The sequence below is a fragment of the Saimiri boliviensis genome, chromosome 6 (assembly GCF_048565385.1).
Source record: "Saimiri boliviensis isolate mSaiBol1 chromosome 6, mSaiBol1.pri, whole genome shotgun sequence".
In the NCBI taxonomy this organism is placed as follows: Eukaryota; Metazoa; Chordata; class Mammalia; order Primates; family Cebidae; genus Saimiri; species Saimiri boliviensis.
Window position 1 is genome coordinate 43,963,538 of NC_133454.1, and position 19,714 is coordinate 43,983,251.

At 37.7% G+C, this 19,714-nt stretch overlaps 1 protein-coding gene across 9 annotated transcripts in view; it reads left to right on the top strand.

Moving 5' to 3' along the window:
• Positions 1–19,714, top strand: part of ATM (ATM serine/threonine kinase) — a 143,658-nt gene that overhangs the window by 9,284 nt on the left and 114,660 nt on the right. For all 9 annotated transcript variants that reach the window (XM_074400527.1, XM_074400526.1, XM_074400530.1 and 6 more), the window contains 6 exons: positions 1,844–1,945; positions 2,022–2,134; positions 3,354–3,499; positions 9,083–9,247; positions 16,743–16,908; positions 17,581–17,819. In XM_074400527.1, coding sequence (XP_074256628.1) covers positions 1,874–1,945; positions 2,022–2,134; positions 3,354–3,499; positions 9,083–9,247; positions 16,743–16,908; positions 17,581–17,819 — 901 coding nt within the window. In that variant the 5' untranslated portion in view covers positions 1,844–1,873. The remainder of the gene's footprint in view (positions 1–1,843; positions 1,946–2,021; positions 2,135–3,353; positions 3,500–9,082; positions 9,248–16,742; positions 16,909–17,580; positions 17,820–19,714) is intronic.

The window sequence follows — 19,714 nt, forward strand, 5'->3', positions numbered from 1 at the left end:
GCACCTCTTTCATTGGTGGTCAGTGAGAGAAGCACAGTATGTGGCGACCCTCCAACGGTCTGAGGGACAGTGAACTGGCCCCCTGTGTAAAAAGTTTGGGGACGCCTGATCTAAAGTATAAGCCTATATAAAAAAAGGAACCTTCCTTTGTTAGGGGAGCTTGGCTGTTAGGCAGCTATGCCACCTTGCTCCTGGCCAAATAAACTCCTTCCTCCTGTATTCGGTGTCTGAGAGATGTTTCCCGCGGCCACTCCTGCTACAGTAGGAGACATTTCTTCCTTCATAGGAAGATTGGACCGGGTCTCTTAGTTCCTCTCAATTTTGAGATTCTGTGAGATTGAATCAGGGTAGAGAAACATACTTGATCTTTAAAGATTCAGTAGGATTTAAATGGATGGACGGGAGAAGGACTTTGCTACCTTTATTCGTCTTCGGATATAGGTATGTGTAGATATAAAATACATAAATATGTGTATTTTTTATCCATTTACAGACATTTGTAGTCTAATAAAAAACTTAGTTTTATATAAAGGTTTAGATCAGAGCTAGTAAGACAGAATGCTCTTTCTTTTTGTTTTTTTTTTTTTTTTTTTTCTATTTTACTTTAGGTTCTATGGGTACGTGTGCAGGTTTGTTATATGGGCAAATTGTGTGTTACTGAGGCTTGGTGTACAAATGATCCTGTCATTTAGGTAGTGAGCATAGTACCTGATAGTTAGCCTTTCAAGTCATATCGCCCTCCCTCTCTGTCCCTCAAACAGTCCCCAGTGCTGTTTTTCACATCTTTGTGTCCACCTTGACGTGCTGTTCTTATCAGATTTTTTTAAAGGACGTCACAAGAGGGTTTGATTATATCAGAAGCCCCCAAAAGAAGTACTACAGTGGAATCCAGGCATAGTAAAATATAGTTGATCTTTGACATTTGCAAAGGATACCACACCATAGCATAGAATTTCCTTCATTTCCTTTTGAAACAGGAATATTATTTTCCTCCTATTATGTGTTAAATGAGAACCTCAATACCAGCTGAGATGGAAGTGCTAGACAAAGCTTACTAGCTCTGATAACCTCCTGCTTATGAGTTCCAAAGCATGTTTTAAGCCTTTGGCTCAGCAAAATGACACATCACTCCATATAAGCAAGAGTGCTTTTAAATAGTTCATTGTCAATGTTAAATCCTTAAGTGCTCATTTCCTTATTTGCCTGTTTTCTATTTACCTTTCATGTCTCAATTTAAATGTCATGTTTCTTTGGTCTCAGAGTGATAGAAAGTAAATAAAACTGTCTCAGTTTTTTTCCTGAGACAGTCTTGCTGTCGCCTAGGCAGCCTCCGCCTCCTGGGTTCAAGGAATTCTCCTGCCTCAGCCTCCCAAGTAGCTGGGATTACAGGCACATGCCACCACGCCCAGCTAATTTTTTTATTTTTAGTAGAGACGGGATTTCATCATCTTGGCCAGGCTGGTTGAACTCCTGACCTTGCGATCCGCCTGCCTCGGCTTCTCAAAATTCTGGGATTACAGACATGAGCCAGCCTATTCGGCGTAAATTGTACTGTTATTTTAATTCTGCTACTACTGCAAGCAAAGCAAACATTTTTTGTGTTAGAGCATTGTTTGTATAGATTTTAAGAAAATCTCTCTTTACGGAACTGTTAAGGAAAATTATTGTGCCTTTGATCAGAAATGTGCCTTTAATTGTATGATTAAATCTAACTATAAATACCATGGTATAAAATAATTATGTATATATATATTTTTTTTTTCACAGCAAGCATGTGAACTCCTCCACTTCTCTCTATATATACATATATATGTATATTGTGTTGTTCTTTTTTTTTTTGCAGACAGTGATGTGTGTTCTGAAATTGTGAACCATGAGTCTAGCACTTAATGATCTGCTTATTTGCTGCCGTCATCTAGAAAATGATAGAGCTACAGAACGAAAGGTAGTAAATTACTTAAATTCAGTTTTTCCTTGAAATAAGTGTGATTAGTAATCCATTATCTCCTTTTTCTTGTCAGAAAGGAGTTGAGAAATTTAAGCGCTTGATTGGAGAACCTGAAACAGTTAAACATTTAGATCGACATTCAGATTCCAAACAAGGAAAATATTTGAATTGGGATGCTGTTTTTAGGTATTCTATTCAATTATTTTACTGTCTTTATTTTTCTCTTTTATATTTATTTCTGTTGTGATACTATTTTTGTGTGTAAGTCGGCAAATTTATCTTTGCTTCCTATATGTCATTGTGCCTTGCATATGAATTTGGCGTTTAATATTTATCCAAAACATAATTTTTAAAGGTTGTTCATATAGAAACTTAAAAATTACAAATCATTTCTTCAATAAGATGTTTTAGACTTATCTCACTCAAAATTGAGAGAGAATTTCTTTCATATCAATTAGTTCACAAGACTTCAAATTAGAGAAAAAAATTATAATAAATGTTTGGATATTACTTTCATACCTTTAAATATTGCTCTGAGTATAAGTAAACGCCATGTGTTAAATGGTAATAAAACAAGTAAAGGAAGATTGGAATATTTGCATATGAATGCAGTTAAAAACAACAAAAAACCCTCAAGCAATGAAAAAACACAATTGATTGCTGGACAGGAGTGGCAAACAGGGTTGATGCATTTTTACATTGAGACATCATTTTCAACCATGAAACCATTAATAACTAGAGACATTGTAAGGATTAGGAAAGATGAATAAAGTATTTTTAAGTATTTTAAATACTGAGAGTATTAAATAAACTAGAAATAACATTTGTAGTCAAGAGGAAGTATGTATTTAGTTGTCCTTCAGTGTTTAGGACCGATTCTATTTTATTTTTAGCTCCTATTTGGTATTAGATTGACTGTTATGTGTTTGAATGCATATAACATGAAAAATTCATGCTCTTTTTCCTCTGGTTTTCTAGTTTATTTTAAATACCACAAATATAATTATAACGTGAAGGTATTATGAATATCTTCTAGGCAGGCTTCATTTAATGGCTAGCAACATTACCAACTGCCTAAGAAATAGGTAGATCCTATGCAGAATAACAGAAGGAGTTGAGAGAGTCCTCACAAGCATTATAAGCTTTTAATGATAAATTTAGAAGGCAAGCAGTAAAGCAGTTGAAAGTCATAGAAGATTAAGGGCTTCCAGACCAGACATTAAATTGGTGTTGTTTGTAGGAGTTAGGCCTTGAAAGAGATATTTAATTGTTTTGTTTTATTCATCTGGTATAGTAATCTGAGCAAGGTAGTTTAAAACTTGCTCTTTGTGATGGCATGAATGGCTTTTGAAATTATTATTAATTAAGTAATGAGTTTCTGAAATTGCATTTTGTATTCTTGAAGATTTTTACAGAAATATATTCAGAAAGAAACAGAATGTCTGAGACTGGCAAAACCAAATGTATCAGCCTCAACACAAGCCTCTAGACAGAAAAAGATGCAAGAAATCAGTAGTTTGGTCAAATACTTCATCAAATGTGCAAATAAAAGTAAGTGATGTTATAAATTATAAATAAATGGCTTAACAGATTACTGTGGTAGGAGGTTTTTTTTTTTTTCAGATTATTTTAAGGACTTCAACTGTTGTATAAGTTTCTTCTAAATATAGTAAGATAAAAGTTGAGTATGAGTACATATAATGATTTTTATTTTTATTCAAAAAGTTTTTTTTAAGGCTAGTCAGAGGAAGCAGTGGGAGTGGAGAAGAAACAAATCTATAACTGGTTGTGATCAATTAGTTCTAAACACCACTGCACTCTACCAGCCTGATTTTTAATACTACAGATTCAAATATTTGAGGAAATTTATGTAAGCATAGAATGACAGAAATGTGAGGATTGAAGGGATTTATTTATTTTTTTAAGAGATAGGGTTTTGCTCTGTCACCCAGCTGGAGTACAGTGGTATGATGATAGCTGATAGCTCACTGCAGCCTTAAGCTTCTCAGTTCCTAAGTGATCCTGCTGTCTTAGCCTCCTGAGTAGTTAGGACTATAGATGTGCATCACCATGCCAGGCTAATTTTTTTCTTTTTTTAAAGAGATGTTATCTCACTGTTTTGCCCAGGCTGATCTTGAGCTCTTGGCCTTAAGCAGTCCTCTCCCTGCTCAGCCTCCCCAGTTATTGGCATTCCAGATGTGTGCCACCATGCCTAGTGAAGGAATTAAAAATTACTGTTTTAACTACCCAGTCTTGGATCCCCTCTATACATCCCCAGCCCTTTGGTAGAGGTACAGTCTTAATGATTGAATATACTTTCAAGACTCTCTTTTCCATCTTTGAATAGCATCAAGAGTATTAAAAACCGACTAGGGGCAGTGGCTCACTCCTGTAATCCCAGTAATCTCAGCACTTTGAGAGGCTGAGGTAGGCAGATCGCCTGAGGTCAGGAGATGAGACCAGCTTGGTCAACATTGCAAAACCTTGTCTCTACTAAAAATACAAAAGTTAGCCAGGCATGGTGGCGCACGCCTGTAATTCCAGCTACTTGGGAGGCTGAGGCACTAGAATCACGTCTCAAAAAAAAAAAAAAAAAAAAAGAATCAGGAAAGCCTTGAAATTAGTAAATATTTAGTAGAAGTATGCAGATTATTAGTGAATGATATTTCAGAATGGTGTTATGAGATTTGAGTCTAAAGAACAATGATTTAGTACATTTTCCACCCCCTCTTAGATGCCAGTATGTGTAGGTAGCTTGAAGCCCTTGTCAGAGACTCCAGCAGAGACAGGAAAGCTATACTGAGATATTCTACACTCGATTTTGCTCTATGTGGTGCAAAATATTGTATTTGCTGGTAACATGGGGATGTGGTAGGTACTTAATGAGAGAATGAATGCAGAAAGATAACACATCAATTTTGTAACCCACCAGAAAAGTTTGCAGCATGTACAGTAATTTTGCCTTGCAGTGAACAGACCTCTTAATTGCAAAATTAACAATGGAGATTACATTTGAAAATGCATCGACATGTTGGTTTATAAGAAAGAGTTGGTGAAATTATCAATGCAGGTCATGTAAATAGTTAGAAATGTATGTTTTTATTTACAGCTTCCTTTTCTTTCAAATCTGACTTTGTAACTTAATCCTCTTGAATCTTGGGACAAAACCAGCGAGTTAACTATTCCCTCACCCCGCTTCAGTTTTTTTTTTTTTTTTTTCCCCAAAAGATTGGAGGATTGATGAAAGTTTAACATATGTCTAGACTTTGCCAGTCTTGCTTAGCATTGGTATCCAAGGTATGATGATAGAAATAGAGATTAGAAAAAAAGAAGTGAAGGGTAACTGAGAAGAAACAAGTAAGCAAATACTGTTCATTTCTCTCTCTTTTTTTTTTTTTTTTTTTTTGAGACAGAGTCTTGCTTTGTTGCCCAGACTGGAGTGCAGTGATGCCATCTTGGTTCACTGCAGCCTCTGCCTCCTGGGTTCAAGTGATTCTAGTGTGTCAGCCTCTGGAGTAGCTGGGACTATAGGCATATGCCACCAGGCCCAGGTAATTTTTAGTAGAGATTGGGGTTTCGTCATGTTGGCCAGGCTGGTCTCAAACTCCTGGCCTCAAGTGACCTGCCTGCCTCAGCTTCCCAAAATGCTGGGATTATAGGTGTGAGCTACCAGATCTAGCCTGTTGTTCTTTTTTTTTTTTGAGATGGAGTTTTGCTCTTGTTTCTGAGGCTGGAGTGCAATGGTGTGATCTCGACTCATTGCAAACTCCGCCTCCCAGGCTCAATCGATTCTTCCGCCTCAGCCTCCCATGTAGCTGGGATTATAGACATGCACCACCACGCCTGGCTGATTTTGTATTTTTAGTAGAGATGGGGTTTCACCATGTTCATCAGGCTAGCCTTAACCACAAGTGATCCACCCACCTCACCCTCCCAAAGTGCTGGATTACAGGTGTGAGCCACCGTGCCCCACCTGTTTCTTTCTTTTTTTTTTTTTTTCTTTTGAGATGGAGTTTCACTCTTGTTACCCAGGCTGGAGTGCAATGACACAATCTCGGCTCACCGCAACCTCCGCCTCCTGGGTTCAGGCAATTCTCCTGCCTCAGTCTCCTGAGTAGCTGGGATTACAGGCACGCGCCACCATGCCCAGCTAATTTTTTGTATTTTTAATAGAGACGGGGTTTCACCATGTTGACCAGGATGGTCTCGATCTCTTGACCTCGTGATCCACCCACCTCGGCCTCCCAAAGTGTTGGGATTACAGGCTTGAGCCACCGCGCCCGGCCTCTGTTTGTTTCTTTATGTAAGCATTTGTCTGCTTTTGTACAAAGCTTCTAGATAATGCAAAACTCAGCTATGAAAAATGTGAAGTTCCCTAAGATTTCTAAAAGTCTCTGCAGGTAGGCTGGGTGCAGTGGGACATACATCTAATCCTAGTACTTTGGAAGGCCAAGACAGGCAGACTTCTTAAGCCCAGGAGTTTGAGATCAGCCTGGATAACATGGCAAGACCTCCTCTCTACAAAAACACAAAAATTAGCCAGGCGTGATGGTGAACGCCTGTAGTCCCAGCTACCTAGGAGGCTTAGGCAGGAAGATTGCTTGAGCCCAGGAGGCAGTGGTTGCAGTGAGCCACAATTGTGCTAATGCACTCCAGCCTGAATGACAGAGTGAGATCCTGTCTCAAATTAAAAAAAAAGTCTCTGCAGGCAACTTAGTTGTACTTTTAACAAAGATTTGATCCTAGAAGTTTGAGACCAACTTGGACAACATAGGGAGACCCCATCTCTACAAAAACTTAAAAAATTACTAGTGGCGCTTGCCTGTAGTTCTAGCTACTTGGGAAGCTGATGTGGGTCGGTCTCTTAGACCTAGGAGGTCAAGGCTGCAGTGAATCGTGATGGGCCACATGCACTCCAGCTTGGGTGACAGAGCAAGACTCTGTCTGATAAACAAGCAAAACAGTGAAAAAAAGGTCAACACATTTCTTGAAACACTTCCCATATTTGGTAGAGGAAGGAGATACATTGGAATAAAGGACATAGGAAAATGTGATTTTATTATAATATTAATTTCTGTAGTTACTTAACACAAATTAATTTTTATTGATCATTTGCTATTAGGGCAGTCACTGGGCTTTTATGTCAGAATACAGAGATTAATTCTTTTGCCTAAGGATCTAATAATACAATGGATGTTTTAGATAAGAAAAATGTTATAAAGACTGTAAGAGAGATGCACAGGGTGTTAGCAAAGAGGATCATATGGTTGTGCATTTCATAACTGAACAATGCCTAAAATTATGAAATGAGCCGTTAAGATGATTTTGCAGTTATATCAGTGTATATTTATTTACCGTAGTCTGATACTTGTGAATATAGCTAGTCTCATATGAAAACCCTAATCCAGAGTATATTCACGTTTACATGATACGTTGTGCTCTGCTCATAGCTATGCACTAAATATGTTCAATTTTAAGATTGTCAGTATTGAAATAATGGCATTTCCACTGTGACATAAATTTGATTTGCTGAAAATGAGAATTAAATTATTTTTAGACATATTTTGTTACCTTCAAGAATATGTGTCTAGTGATGCCAAGTTTTCAGAATCTCTAATAAGTAAATAATATGCTGTTAAAAATGACAACAGGGGTCACGCACAGTGGCTCATGCCTGTAATCTTGACCTCTTTGGGAGGCCAAGACAGGAGAATCCCTTGAGTTCAGGAGTTCAAGACCAGCCTGGGGAACATCATGAGAGATTCTGCCTCTCCAAAAAATAAAAAAAATTAGCTGGACATGGCGGCACAATATCTATAGTTCCAGTTACTCAGGTGGCTGAGGTGGGAGGATCCCTTGAGCCCGAGAGGTTGAGGCTGCTGAGGGCTGCAATCATGGCACTGCACACCAGCCTGGGTGATAGAGCAATACTCTGTCTTAAAAAAAAGATTACAGCCTGAGATATTTGTAAGCCATAAATGCTACTATAGGACTTATAACTAATTTGGCTTTCCAAGGTAAATATTCTTCTCATAATCTTATGTTATTTTAATAAATTCATTCTTTATAAAGAGTCCTTAAAACTTGGGATCAGTTTTGGTATAAAACCAGAAATTGTGAATTATTAAAGATATAATTGTTTTAAGAATGATTGCTTTTCGAGGTGGGCAGATCACTTGGGGTCAGGAATTCAAGATCAGCCTGACCAACATGATAAAATCCCATCTCTACTAAAAATACAAAAATTAGCTGGGCGTGGTGGTACCCACCTGTAGCATGTTGGTGCAAACCTATAGTCCTAGCTATTTGGAAGGCTGAGGTGGGAGAATCACTTGAACCCAGGAGGTGGAGGCTGCAGTGTGTCAAAGTTGCAGCACTGCACTCTAGCCTGGGCGACAGAGCAAGACTCCATCTTAAAAAAAAAAAAGAATGGGCCGGGCGCGGTGGCTCAAGCCTGTAATCCCAGCACTTTGGGAGGCCGAGGCGGGTGGATCACGAGGTCAAGAGATCGAGACCATCCTGGTCAACACGGTGAAACCCCGTCTCTACTAAAAATACAAAAAAATTAGCTGGGCATGGTGGCGCGTGCCTGTAATCCCAGCTACTCAGGAGGCTGAGGCAGGAGAATTGCCTGAACCCAGGAGGCGGAGGTTGCAGTGAGCCGAGATCGCGCCATTGCACTCCAGCCTGGGTAACAAGAGCGAAACTCCGTCTTAAAAAAAAAAAAAAAAAAAAAAAAAAAAAAAAAAAAAAAAGAATGATTGTTTTTGCTATAAATTCCTAATAGAAGCATTGGCAAACTTACTGTGTAGAGAGGCCAGATAGTAAATTTTGTTTACTTTATAGGCCATGTAGTCATCTCGGTCTTAATTACAAAAGCAGCCACAGACAATAGCAGCCACAGACAATAAATGAAGGGATGTGACTATCTTCCAATAAAATATTACTTGCAAAAACAGGTAACTGGCTGAATTTTGCTTGGGGACATAATTTGCCAATTTCTTCTGTACAGAAGAAGGTTAATTAATAGTAATTTCCCAAATGGAATTATTTAAATAGTTGTCATTCCTGGTGTCTTTTATTTTTGTTCAAATCTATGTTTTTCTTTATTTGTTTTATTTTATTTTTAAATAGGAGCACCTAGGCTAAAATGTCAAGAACTCTTGAATTATATCATGGATACAGTGAAAGATTCATCTAATGGTGCCATTTATGGAGCTGATTATAGCAACATACTACTCAAAGACATTCTTTCTGTGAGAAAATACTGGTGTGAAATATCTCAGCAACAGTGGTTAGGTACGTTTGGAAGGTTGTTCTTTTTTGTGAATGTTTCCTCCTAAAATGAAACTTCACCAAAGAAAGCACTCTTGTCTGTATCTGTCTGTATCCCCCAAGTGACCTGACAGTGTAATAGTACTTTGGTAATATTATATGGTTATCAAACCTGACCCTTAACTTTTATTTATTTATGTAGCTTCTGAATTAAGTCACCAATAATATATCAGGTGCCTGATATCAGAGCTGGAATTACAGTTGAAAGATGTCATCTCCATTGTCAAGGAGTTGACAGTGGCAGAAGAAAACCCAAGTAAACCAGAGATTATAATGCACTGTGATACAGATATATTTGGGTGCAATAGATATACAAAACAATGACACCTAAACTCAGCCATGATTCAGGTAGAAAGGGAGAGAACCAAGAGAGAGAAGTATCATGAAAGTGAAAGCAGGCTGGGTGCAGTGGCTCAGGCCTGTAAACCCAGCACTTTGGGAGGCCAAGGCAGGTGGATTACTTGAGCCCAGGAGTTCAAGACCAGCCTGGGCAATATGGTAAAACTGTCTTTACAGAAAATAGCAGAGGTAGTGGCTCATGCTTGTAGTCTTAGCTACTTGGGAGGCTGAGGCAGGAGGATCACCTGAGTCCTGGAGGTTGCGGCTGCAGTGAGCTGTTATCACTTCACACTGCACTCTGGCCTGGGTGACAGAGTTAGACCCTGTTTCCATTTAAATAAAAAAAAGTGAGAGCAAGAGAATTTAAAGTTCAAAGGGGTGTGGCTGACATTTTAAGTGTTACAGAAAGGGACACAAAAGTATCCATTGGATTAGGCACTTGGCACTCTACTCCTAAGGTAATTGAAATGAATTATATTAGAAGAGAATGTACAGGACCTAGTGACTCACTAGATGTGTAGAGTGTATTCTAGGGAGGAATCTGGTATTGTTGCCTGTTTATAGCTGGGAGGTAAGTACTGAGAGACCACAAAGGAAAGAAGTTATGATCAGAAACGGAAATGTTTCAGTTTATTGATTTCAAAGAAGGATTATTTCTGGGGTTGAGCGTAAGTGAAAGTAGGATTTGACATTAACAAGATGACTGAGTCAGATGTCAAAATCTTCTAATATACCAGCTCTAAAAGTTTAGAAGCTTTTTTTTTTCCCCATGGAAAAGTATTTAAGCTAAATTTTGCTTGCTAAATTAAAAGACATTTGTCCATATTTTTTATTGCCTTATTTCAAAACGAGGTACATATGAACCACAAAACTACTGACTAATCAGTACCCTCACTCTGCATTACATTCTGTTGTTCCCATGAGAATAAACTCCTTCTTAGCTGGTGTACTAATTTCTTAGGAGTCATTTGGAGCCTTTTTGTTACTCTGACCACAAGGTAGGCCTTGTCGTAATAGGGCCCTCAACAAGTCTGGAGACAGCCTTTGGGGAATAGGCTGGTGATATCTAAGATACTCAGCCAGATCTTTTCCTAGTATGTCTGGTCATATTTAGGACATTTTAGATGATCACTTATGACCATGGCTGTCACTGAAATCAAGGCACTCTCCCCAGTCTCCTTACTATATTCTGTCATCTATTATGTTCTCTGAAACCCCCTTTTTATTTGTAAACTAACTACTGTTACTGCTTTTTTTTTTTAAAGCTAAACTTTGCTACTTCTTCCCTGGATGTTTCTTCTTACAATTAGCCTTTTTGTCAAATATTTTTTTTACTTAGCTTCCTCCTCTAAAACTTGCTTTGATGAAAACTCTTGTGGAATAAGTGAAGTCTATGCTCAAAGTATATATTTGGTAGAGGTGGTGATTAAAGCCATGACTATGGATGAGATTTCTATATAGAGTGTAGGATGAGATGAGAAGAATGGCCTAAGACTAAGTCAGCATTTCTGTATAAATTTTGGAATCAGCTTATTTATTCCTACAAAAGATCTTGCTTAGATTTTGATACTAATTGCATTGAAACTGTTGAACAATTTGGGAAGAATAGAAATCTTAACAATGTAAGAGTTTTCCAATCCATGAACACTGTCTATCTCTCCATTTACTTAGGTTGTTTGTTTTTTGAGATAGAGTCTCTCTCTGTCACCCAGGCTGGAGTGCCAGTGGCATATCTTGGCTTACTGCAACCTCCACCTCTTAGGTTCAAGTGATTATACTGCCTCAGTCTCCTGAGTAGCTGGGATTACAGGCATGTGCCACCACACCCAGCTAATTTTTTATTATTAGCAGAGACAGGATTTCATCATGTTGGCCAGGCTGGTCTCAAACTCTTGACCTCAGGTGATCTGCCTGCCTTGGCCTCCCAGTCTGCTGGGATTACAGGCTTGAGCCACTGCACTGGCTACTTAGATCTTTTTTGATTTCTTTCATTAGTGTTTTGTAATTGTCAGCATATAGTTTTTTTAAATTGTAAATTGAGAATTATTTTTCTTAATTTTATTTAAAAAAAAATTAGAAGCAGGATCTCACTTTGTTGCCTAGGCTGGTCTCAAACACCTGGGCTCGAGTGATCCCCCTGCCTTGACCTCCCAAAGTGTTGGGATTATAGGCATAGCCACCATGCCCAGCTGCAAATTGACATTTATAATTGCAGAAACATAAAGTTTTTGGGTATGTTTTGTTAGATATATTCTGCAGTAGTAAATTACATTGTTTTTAACATTTTGATTTTCAAATTTTTCAATGTACAAAAATTATACAGAAGTACAGGTGATTTTTATATAGCGACCTTGTATTTTGGGATCTTGCTAAAATCACTTATTCATAAATCTAGTAGCTTTTTTTGAATGTTCTTTGGGATTTTCTTTGGAGACAAACGTGTCTTCTGTAAGCAGTAATTTTTTTTTTTCTTTCTTTCTGAGCCATATGGCTTTTATTTTTGTGCCTTACTACATTGGCTAGGACCTCCAGTATGATTTTTTTAATTGTGGTAAACTACATATAACATTTATCATTTTAACTATTTTTAAGTGTACAATTGAATACTGTTGTGTAATCATCTCCACCATCCATCTCCAGATCTTTTTTTTCTATACTCAGTAAACAATACTTTACCATTCCCCCTGCCCCCAGCCCCTGGAAGCTACCATTCTACTTTCTGTCTCTATGAATTTGGCTGTTTTGGGTACTTTATTTTTATGAATTGAATGTTTATGTCCCCTCAATTATGTTGAAATCTCATTCCCAAAGGGACGGTATTTGGAAGTGTAGGATTTAGAAAGTAATTAGGTCATGTGGTTGAGGCTTCATGGGTGGGATTAATGCCCTTATAAAAGGAGGCCAGAGAGCTAACTTGCTCTCTTTCTGCCATGCGAAAGTACAGTTTAAAGTTAGTAGTCTGCAGCTCCAAAGAGGGCCCTCACCAGAAACCCATAATGCTGGCACCCTGATCTCCTGCTTTCAGCCTCCAAAATTGTGAGAAATAAATTTCTGTGGTTTCTAAGCCACTTAATCTATGATACTTTGTTATAGCATCCTGAACTAAAGGACTCCTGTAAGTATTTGTTCATTTTCAACTTGCTTATTACACTTACCAAAATGTCTTTTAGGCTCATCCATGTTATACCATGTGTCCAAATTTCACTCTAAAAACTGAACACTATGTTGTGTGTATATGCCGCATTTTGCTCATTCATTCTTCCATTGGTGGATGGACATTGGTTGTTTCTGTCTTTTGATTATTGTGAATAATGCCACTATGAACATGAGTATACAAATGTCTCTTGAGTTTCCTGCTTTCAGGTCTTTTGATTGTATACCCAGAAGTAGAATTGCTAGATTGTGTAATTCTATATTTAATTTTTTTAAGGAACCAACATCCTGTTTTACACAGGAGCTACACCATTTTACATTCTCACCAGCAGCACACAAGGGTTTCAGTTTCTCTACATTCTCACTAGCACAACTAATAGAAAATGAGGATTCCTCTTCTAGGCCTTGAAAGCTCTGCTTAATTTTGCCTCTTCCTACCTGTCTGACTTAACTAAAGCTCTTCTAATTTCTGTGCTCAAGCTACACTGGCAATTATTCAGTTTCTCAAAACTAGAGGTTTCCTTTTTTTTTTTTTTTAAGTGGACTTATCTTTTAGAAGAATTTTAAGTTTACGGTAAAACTGAGTAGAAAGTTCATTGGATACACACAGCATGCACTACTATCAAAGTCTTGCACCAGTGGTACATTTGTTATCATCAGCAAACCTATGCTGGGACACATCATTATTACCCAAAGTCCATAGTTATGTTAAAGTTCACTTTTGGTAGTATATATACTAGTATATATATTTTACAAGTGTATTGACATTTTAAAAGATCTTTTTCTGTATCTAATGAGATGGTCATATTTTTTTCCTCTGGGGGAGAATGGTAACAATTATTCACTATTATAGTACCATACAGAATAGTTTTATTGCCAGAAAAATCCTCTGTGTGTCACTTGTTCATCCCTCCCTCCTTTCAAACTGTGGGAACCACTGATCTTGTGCTGTCTCCATGATTTGGCCTTCTCCAGCATGTCATATACAGTTGTGCATCTCTAAACAATGTAGATATGTTCTGAGAAATACATCATTAGGCAATTTATTTGTTGTATGAATATCATAGGGTATATTCATACAAACTTAAATGGTATAATACTACACACCTAGGTTATATCGTATTATTGCTCCTACACTACAAACCTATGTAGCATGTTACCGTACTGAATACTGTAGGCAGTTATAACACAATGGTAAGTACTTGTGTATCTAAACATATATAAACATAGAGAAGGTACAGTAAAAGCATGGTATAAAAAATAAAACATCGTAGACCTGTCTAGGACACTTATGAATGGAGCTTGCAGGAGTGTGTGGTAATGTAAAGGCCTGGGATATTACTATATACTACTGTAGAATTTATAAATAAGCTGCGCTAAATTTAAAAATGTATACTTTTCTTCTTCAATAATAAATTAACATTTATTATCATTGTCAAGGTTTATGTACTGTACATGATTGTATGTATTATACTTTTAAATGACTGGCAGTGCAGTGTTTTTTTTATACAAATACCACAAATGCTTGTAAGTAATTTCTTATATTATGACATCACTAAGTAAATAGGAATTTTTCAGTTCTGATATAAACTTACAGTACCACCTTTTCATATTGCCATTTGTCATTGACCAGAGTGTTGTCATGTTGTTGCATAGTATGTGACTGTGGTTGAAATCATAACAGCATGTATCCTTTTCACATTGGCTTGTTTCATTTAGTAGTGTACAGTTAAAGTTCCTCCATGGTTTTGTTTTGTTTTGTTTTTTGAGTCAGGCTCTCTCTTTGTCACGCAGGCTGGAATGTGGTGGTGAGATCATGGCTCACTGTGGCTTTGACCTCCTGGACTCAAGTGATCCTCCCACCCCCTTCCAAGTACCTGGGACCACACACAAAAGCCATCACACCCTGCTAATTTTTCATTTTTAGTAGAGATAAGGTCTTTCTATGTTGCTTAGGCTAGCAACTTGAACTTGGCCTCCCAAAGTGTTGGGACTACAGGTGTGAGCCACCACTTTCAGCTTCTACATGTCTTTTTATGGCTTGCTAGGTTGAGGTGGGAGGATCACTTGAGCCCAGGAATCCAAATCTAGCCTGGGCAGCATAGTGAGACTTACGTCTCTTAAAAAAACAAACACAAAAAAGAGAGAAGACCGAAGTTACTGGTATTAGAAATGAAATGAGATCTAATTACAGATCCTGTAGATATTAAAAGGATAATAGGGAAGCACTATAAACACGTGTATGGGCATTAAACTTAATTTAAATGGGCCAGTTCCTCAAACCTTGATTTGATACATTATCAAAAGTCATCCAATATAAAATAATCCAATATAAAATAGATTATTTGACTAGTCCCATAACTATGAAGGGAAGAAATTGAATTAAATTGAATCTATAATTTAAAGCCTTTCATAAGACAAATCAAGAACAAGATAAGGATGTGCACTCTCACCACTCCTTTTCAACATTATATTAGAGGTTCTAGCCAAGGGCAGTTAGACAAGAAAACTAAAAGGCATACAGATTGGAAAGGAAGAAATCAAACTTCCCTTTTGGAGATGGCATGATTGTCTATATAAAGTCCCAGTAAACACAAGTATAACATTTTGTAATAATGTTATTTGGGAGCTGGGCGCAGTGGCTCACACCTATAATCCCAGCACTTTGGGAGGCTGAAGTGGGTGGATCACTTGAGGTCAAATGATGGCTTCCTCCAAAACAAAGGACAGATTTACTTATAGCCTAACCATTATAAAAAACCTGGGGTTTCTCTGTTATAACTCAGTCTACTGTTTTCGCGGTGTCAGGTGTCCCACTTCATCTTGCCTTTGGTATTGGGGAACTGATGCAAAAATTAAAGTAGTCTGGCTACCATCATTGCAGTGAGAAATAAATTCTCCTTTTTCTGTTATCAAGAATCTCATGTCTCCTGCCAGCACCCATGAAACTGTTATGTTGATTTGCTAGGTTACAAGTAGGATAAAATCTCAGCCAGCCACAGTGGCTTATGCCTGTAATCCTAGCACTTCGGGAGACCAAAGCAGGTAGACCACTTGAGCCTAGGAGTTCAAGACCAGCCTGGGCAACATGGTGAAATCCTGTCTCTACCTAAAATACAAATCAGTTGGGTGTGGTGGTGTGAGCCTATAGACCCAGCTACTTGGGAGGCTAAGATGGGAGGATCACCTGAGTCTGGGGAGATCGAGACTACAGTGAGCCATGATCTTAGCACCACACTCCAGCCTGGGTGACAGAGTAAGACCCTATCTCAACAAAATAAGAAACCAAGTAGACTAAAATCTCATACCCTTTATAAGTCTCAACATATTTTATGGACATTTTTAATCAAACAGTATTATTATTTTAAAAAACTGTAGAGGCCAGGCCCAGTGGCTTACGCCTATAATCCCAGCACTTTGGGAGGCCGAGATGGGTAGATTACTTGAGGCCAGGAGTTTGAGACCAACCTGGCCAACATGGTGAAACCCCATCTCTATGAAAAATACAAAAATTAGCTAGGCATGGTGGTGTGCGCCTGTGGTCTCAGCTACTTGGGAGGCTGAGGCATGAGAATTGCTTGAACCCAGGAGGCAGAGGTTGCAGTGTCCAGCCTGGACGACAGAGGAAGGCTCTGTCTCAAAACAAAGCAAAACCATGGAGTATGTACTGTAAGTGCCTTGTTAGGCCTGGATGAAGGAACATAGGCTTAGATAAGTTAACTAATGTTTCTGCAGTCTGGCTCTTAAACTGTTGCTCTCACAGCAGTTTATAGTTCCTGTCTTAAAGGTGTTTTATGTAAGATAAAATTAAACATTGATGGAGTACTTTTAGTATGTTAAAAATAGATTAGTGCAGGTTTCAAACCTTTTTTCTGTATGGGATTATGGAACATATAAATTGAATTGTGACATTTAATATATTTTGATTTTTAAAAACATGACTAATAACTTTTTTTTTTTTTTAAAGAATTGTTCTCTGTGTACTTCAGGCTGTATCTGAAACCTTCACAAGATGTTCATAGGGTTTTAGTGGCTAGAATAATTCATACTGTTACTAAAGGATGCTGTTCTCAGACTGATGGATTAAATTCCAAATATTTGGATTTGTTTTCCAAGGCCATTCAGTGTGCGAGGTAATCTAATCTTTTTCTTTTGTTTTGTATTGAAATACTTTTGACCTTCTTGCAAGACCATGTTTTAGATTCAATAACTAAAAATTCTACCTTTAAATAAAGCATTGATCCATCATAACAGAACTAGTGGATTCCTAAAGAGACAACCAAGTCCAACACTTCCTGAATATCCAATATGCAGAACACTCAACACTACACGATGTTCTCAAGTGGGAGATGTGTCTTGCTGATGTTCTGATGACCAGGAAACTTAAATATCCTCTTAATCATTACATTTCCCCCATTTTGAAGATGGTTGTAATATGCTGAGAATAAGATAAAGTAGGAATATATTTAGGAAGTATTCCTGTTATACCTTTGTTTGGCATTATTAATTTATAATGTGGAACATTTTATAAATGTTGCTACAGATCAGTTTTGTTTCTTTTTAGACAATGTTTTAGCAGCAGGGAGAGATAACAGAAGTGGTCTCTTAGCACCAAATAAGAACTAATTTTTTGTTAGTTTGAAATAATGCTGTGATTTGTTTTTAATGAGTAGTTTTGAAATTAAGCCTTTTGTTTGAAAACTAACGTGTTTTTTTTCTTTCACCATGTCATTTCATAACTATTTTTAATTTGTGTACTTTGTTCTCCCTGTTATACCCAGTTGAGTTTGTTTGTTTTCTTACAGACAAGAAAAGAGCTCTTCAGGTCTGAATCATATCTTAGCATCTCTTATTATCGTCCTCAAGACTCTGGCTGCCAACTCTCGAATTCAAGTGTGTGAATTAGGAGATGAAATTCTTCCCACCTTGCTTTATATTTGGACTCAACATAGACTTAATGATTCTCTAAAAGAAGTCCTTATTGAATTATTTGAACTGCAAATTTATATCCATCATCCAAAAGGAGCCAAAACCCAAGAAAAAGGTATAAAGGAAATGTTTACTGTTTTGAATTTGCTTCTTCATTCAAACATAAAGGCTTACGTATAAAATTAGTATTCTGTAGGAGGATATCACTTTCCTCTGGATTGCTCTAGTTGATAATGTTAATTAGTCATGAGAATGTTATTCATAGAGTTTTTAGAATTTGAAGCAGTGGTAGCAAATTCTGTTATGCCTTACTGTGTGTTCAATATGATGTTAGGTATTATGGGAAATACAAACAAATATGAGACATTGTTCCTCTAGGAGCTGATTATGCATCAATACTTCAGTACTAAGGGGTCTGGCACAGACTGCAGGGCAAAAGAATTTAAAGAAAGCAGGATCTTCTTTATCCACCTATTGATTTTATTAGAAGATAAAACATGAATTGGACTAAAACCAGTCAGATTATTCAGCTCTTGAGGAAGATCCATACATACTACTTTCATAGAAATGTGAGGCAGAAAAAGGGAAATTACTGCCTTAAGCCTCATAGTTACTCTAGGGCCTCGTTTCCTGGAAAAAAAAAAAAACCACTTGTTCTCCTTGATTTTTTCATATTTGTCCTACACTAAGAGAGTATTGCTCAGAAGGTATAGTGCTTTTCAGTAGTTAGGAACTTTATTGGCTGGAACTGGAGTTTCCTCATGCTCTGTCTATTACCGCCTTTGGGCTTTTGCTAGCCTTTGGACCAATTCATCAAGGCTAGTATAATGACTTTCTCAAGACAGCATACTACATTGAGTAATAGCAGCTATAATGGAGGAAATGTGTTATAGCCACTTTTTATTTTTTGAGACAGTCTCACTCTGTTGCCCTGGCTGGAGTACAGTGGCATGTCAGCTCATTGCAACTTCTGCCTCCTGGGTTCAAGCAATTCTCCTGCCTCAGCTTTCTAAGTAGCTAGGATTACAGGTGCTCGCCACCTCGCCTGGCTAATTTATGTGTTTTAGTAGAGATGGGGTTTCACCATGTTGGCCACGCTGATCTCGAACTCCTGAACTCGAGTGATTCACCCACCTCGGCCTCCCAAAGTGCTGGGATTACAGGTGTGAGCCACTGCACCGGGCTGTGTAGCCACTTTTTATCAAAAGTAGCTGTGTATGTGTTTCTAATATGTATATTTAGGTAATGTGTAACCCATGAAACCACTGTAAGTGAAAGAACAGTGACTTTTTATAGTTTTTCATCTTTTACCCACCTCTCATCTGGATAAATTTAGTTAACTCCATATTTAGGATGATTTAAAATTTAAAATTGACAGGATGCTGAGGATAACAGAAAAGCTAATGCAATTTCAGACCACATTAATAGATTTTATGGTACTTTGTTTATGGGAAATAATAGACATTTGTTCCACATACTAGTCAGACCACAGTTGGAGTATTATGTTCACCACATTTTGTACAGTCAGCATTTCAAGTTGACTGGAATATGTCTTAGGAAAGATGACTGAAATGGTGAGAAGTCTGGTTAATATGTCATTTGTATACTAGTTGAAGGAACTGGTAGTATTTTTCTCTTTGGCCAAAAAAAGGTATACAGAGAGCTTGGTCCTCATATGAAAGAGGGAACATATTAATCGTATTTACCTCAGGTGGGAGAATAAATTGGAAAAAGGCAGATTTTAGGTCAGAATATGGAAGAAATTTCTAAGAAATACAGTTATCTAGGCTGGGCGTGGTGGCTCATGCCTGTAATCCAAGCACTTTGGAGGCCAAGGTGGGCGGATCACCTGAGGTCGGGAGTTCAAGACCAGCCTGACCAACATGGTGAAACTCCATCTTAAAAAAAAAAAAAAAAAGAAATACAGTTATCTAAATGTAAAATGGATGGTTAGGAAATAGAGTTTGTCAAGGATCTTGTCAGGCGAGGTGTTAGTACTGGATGGAAAGT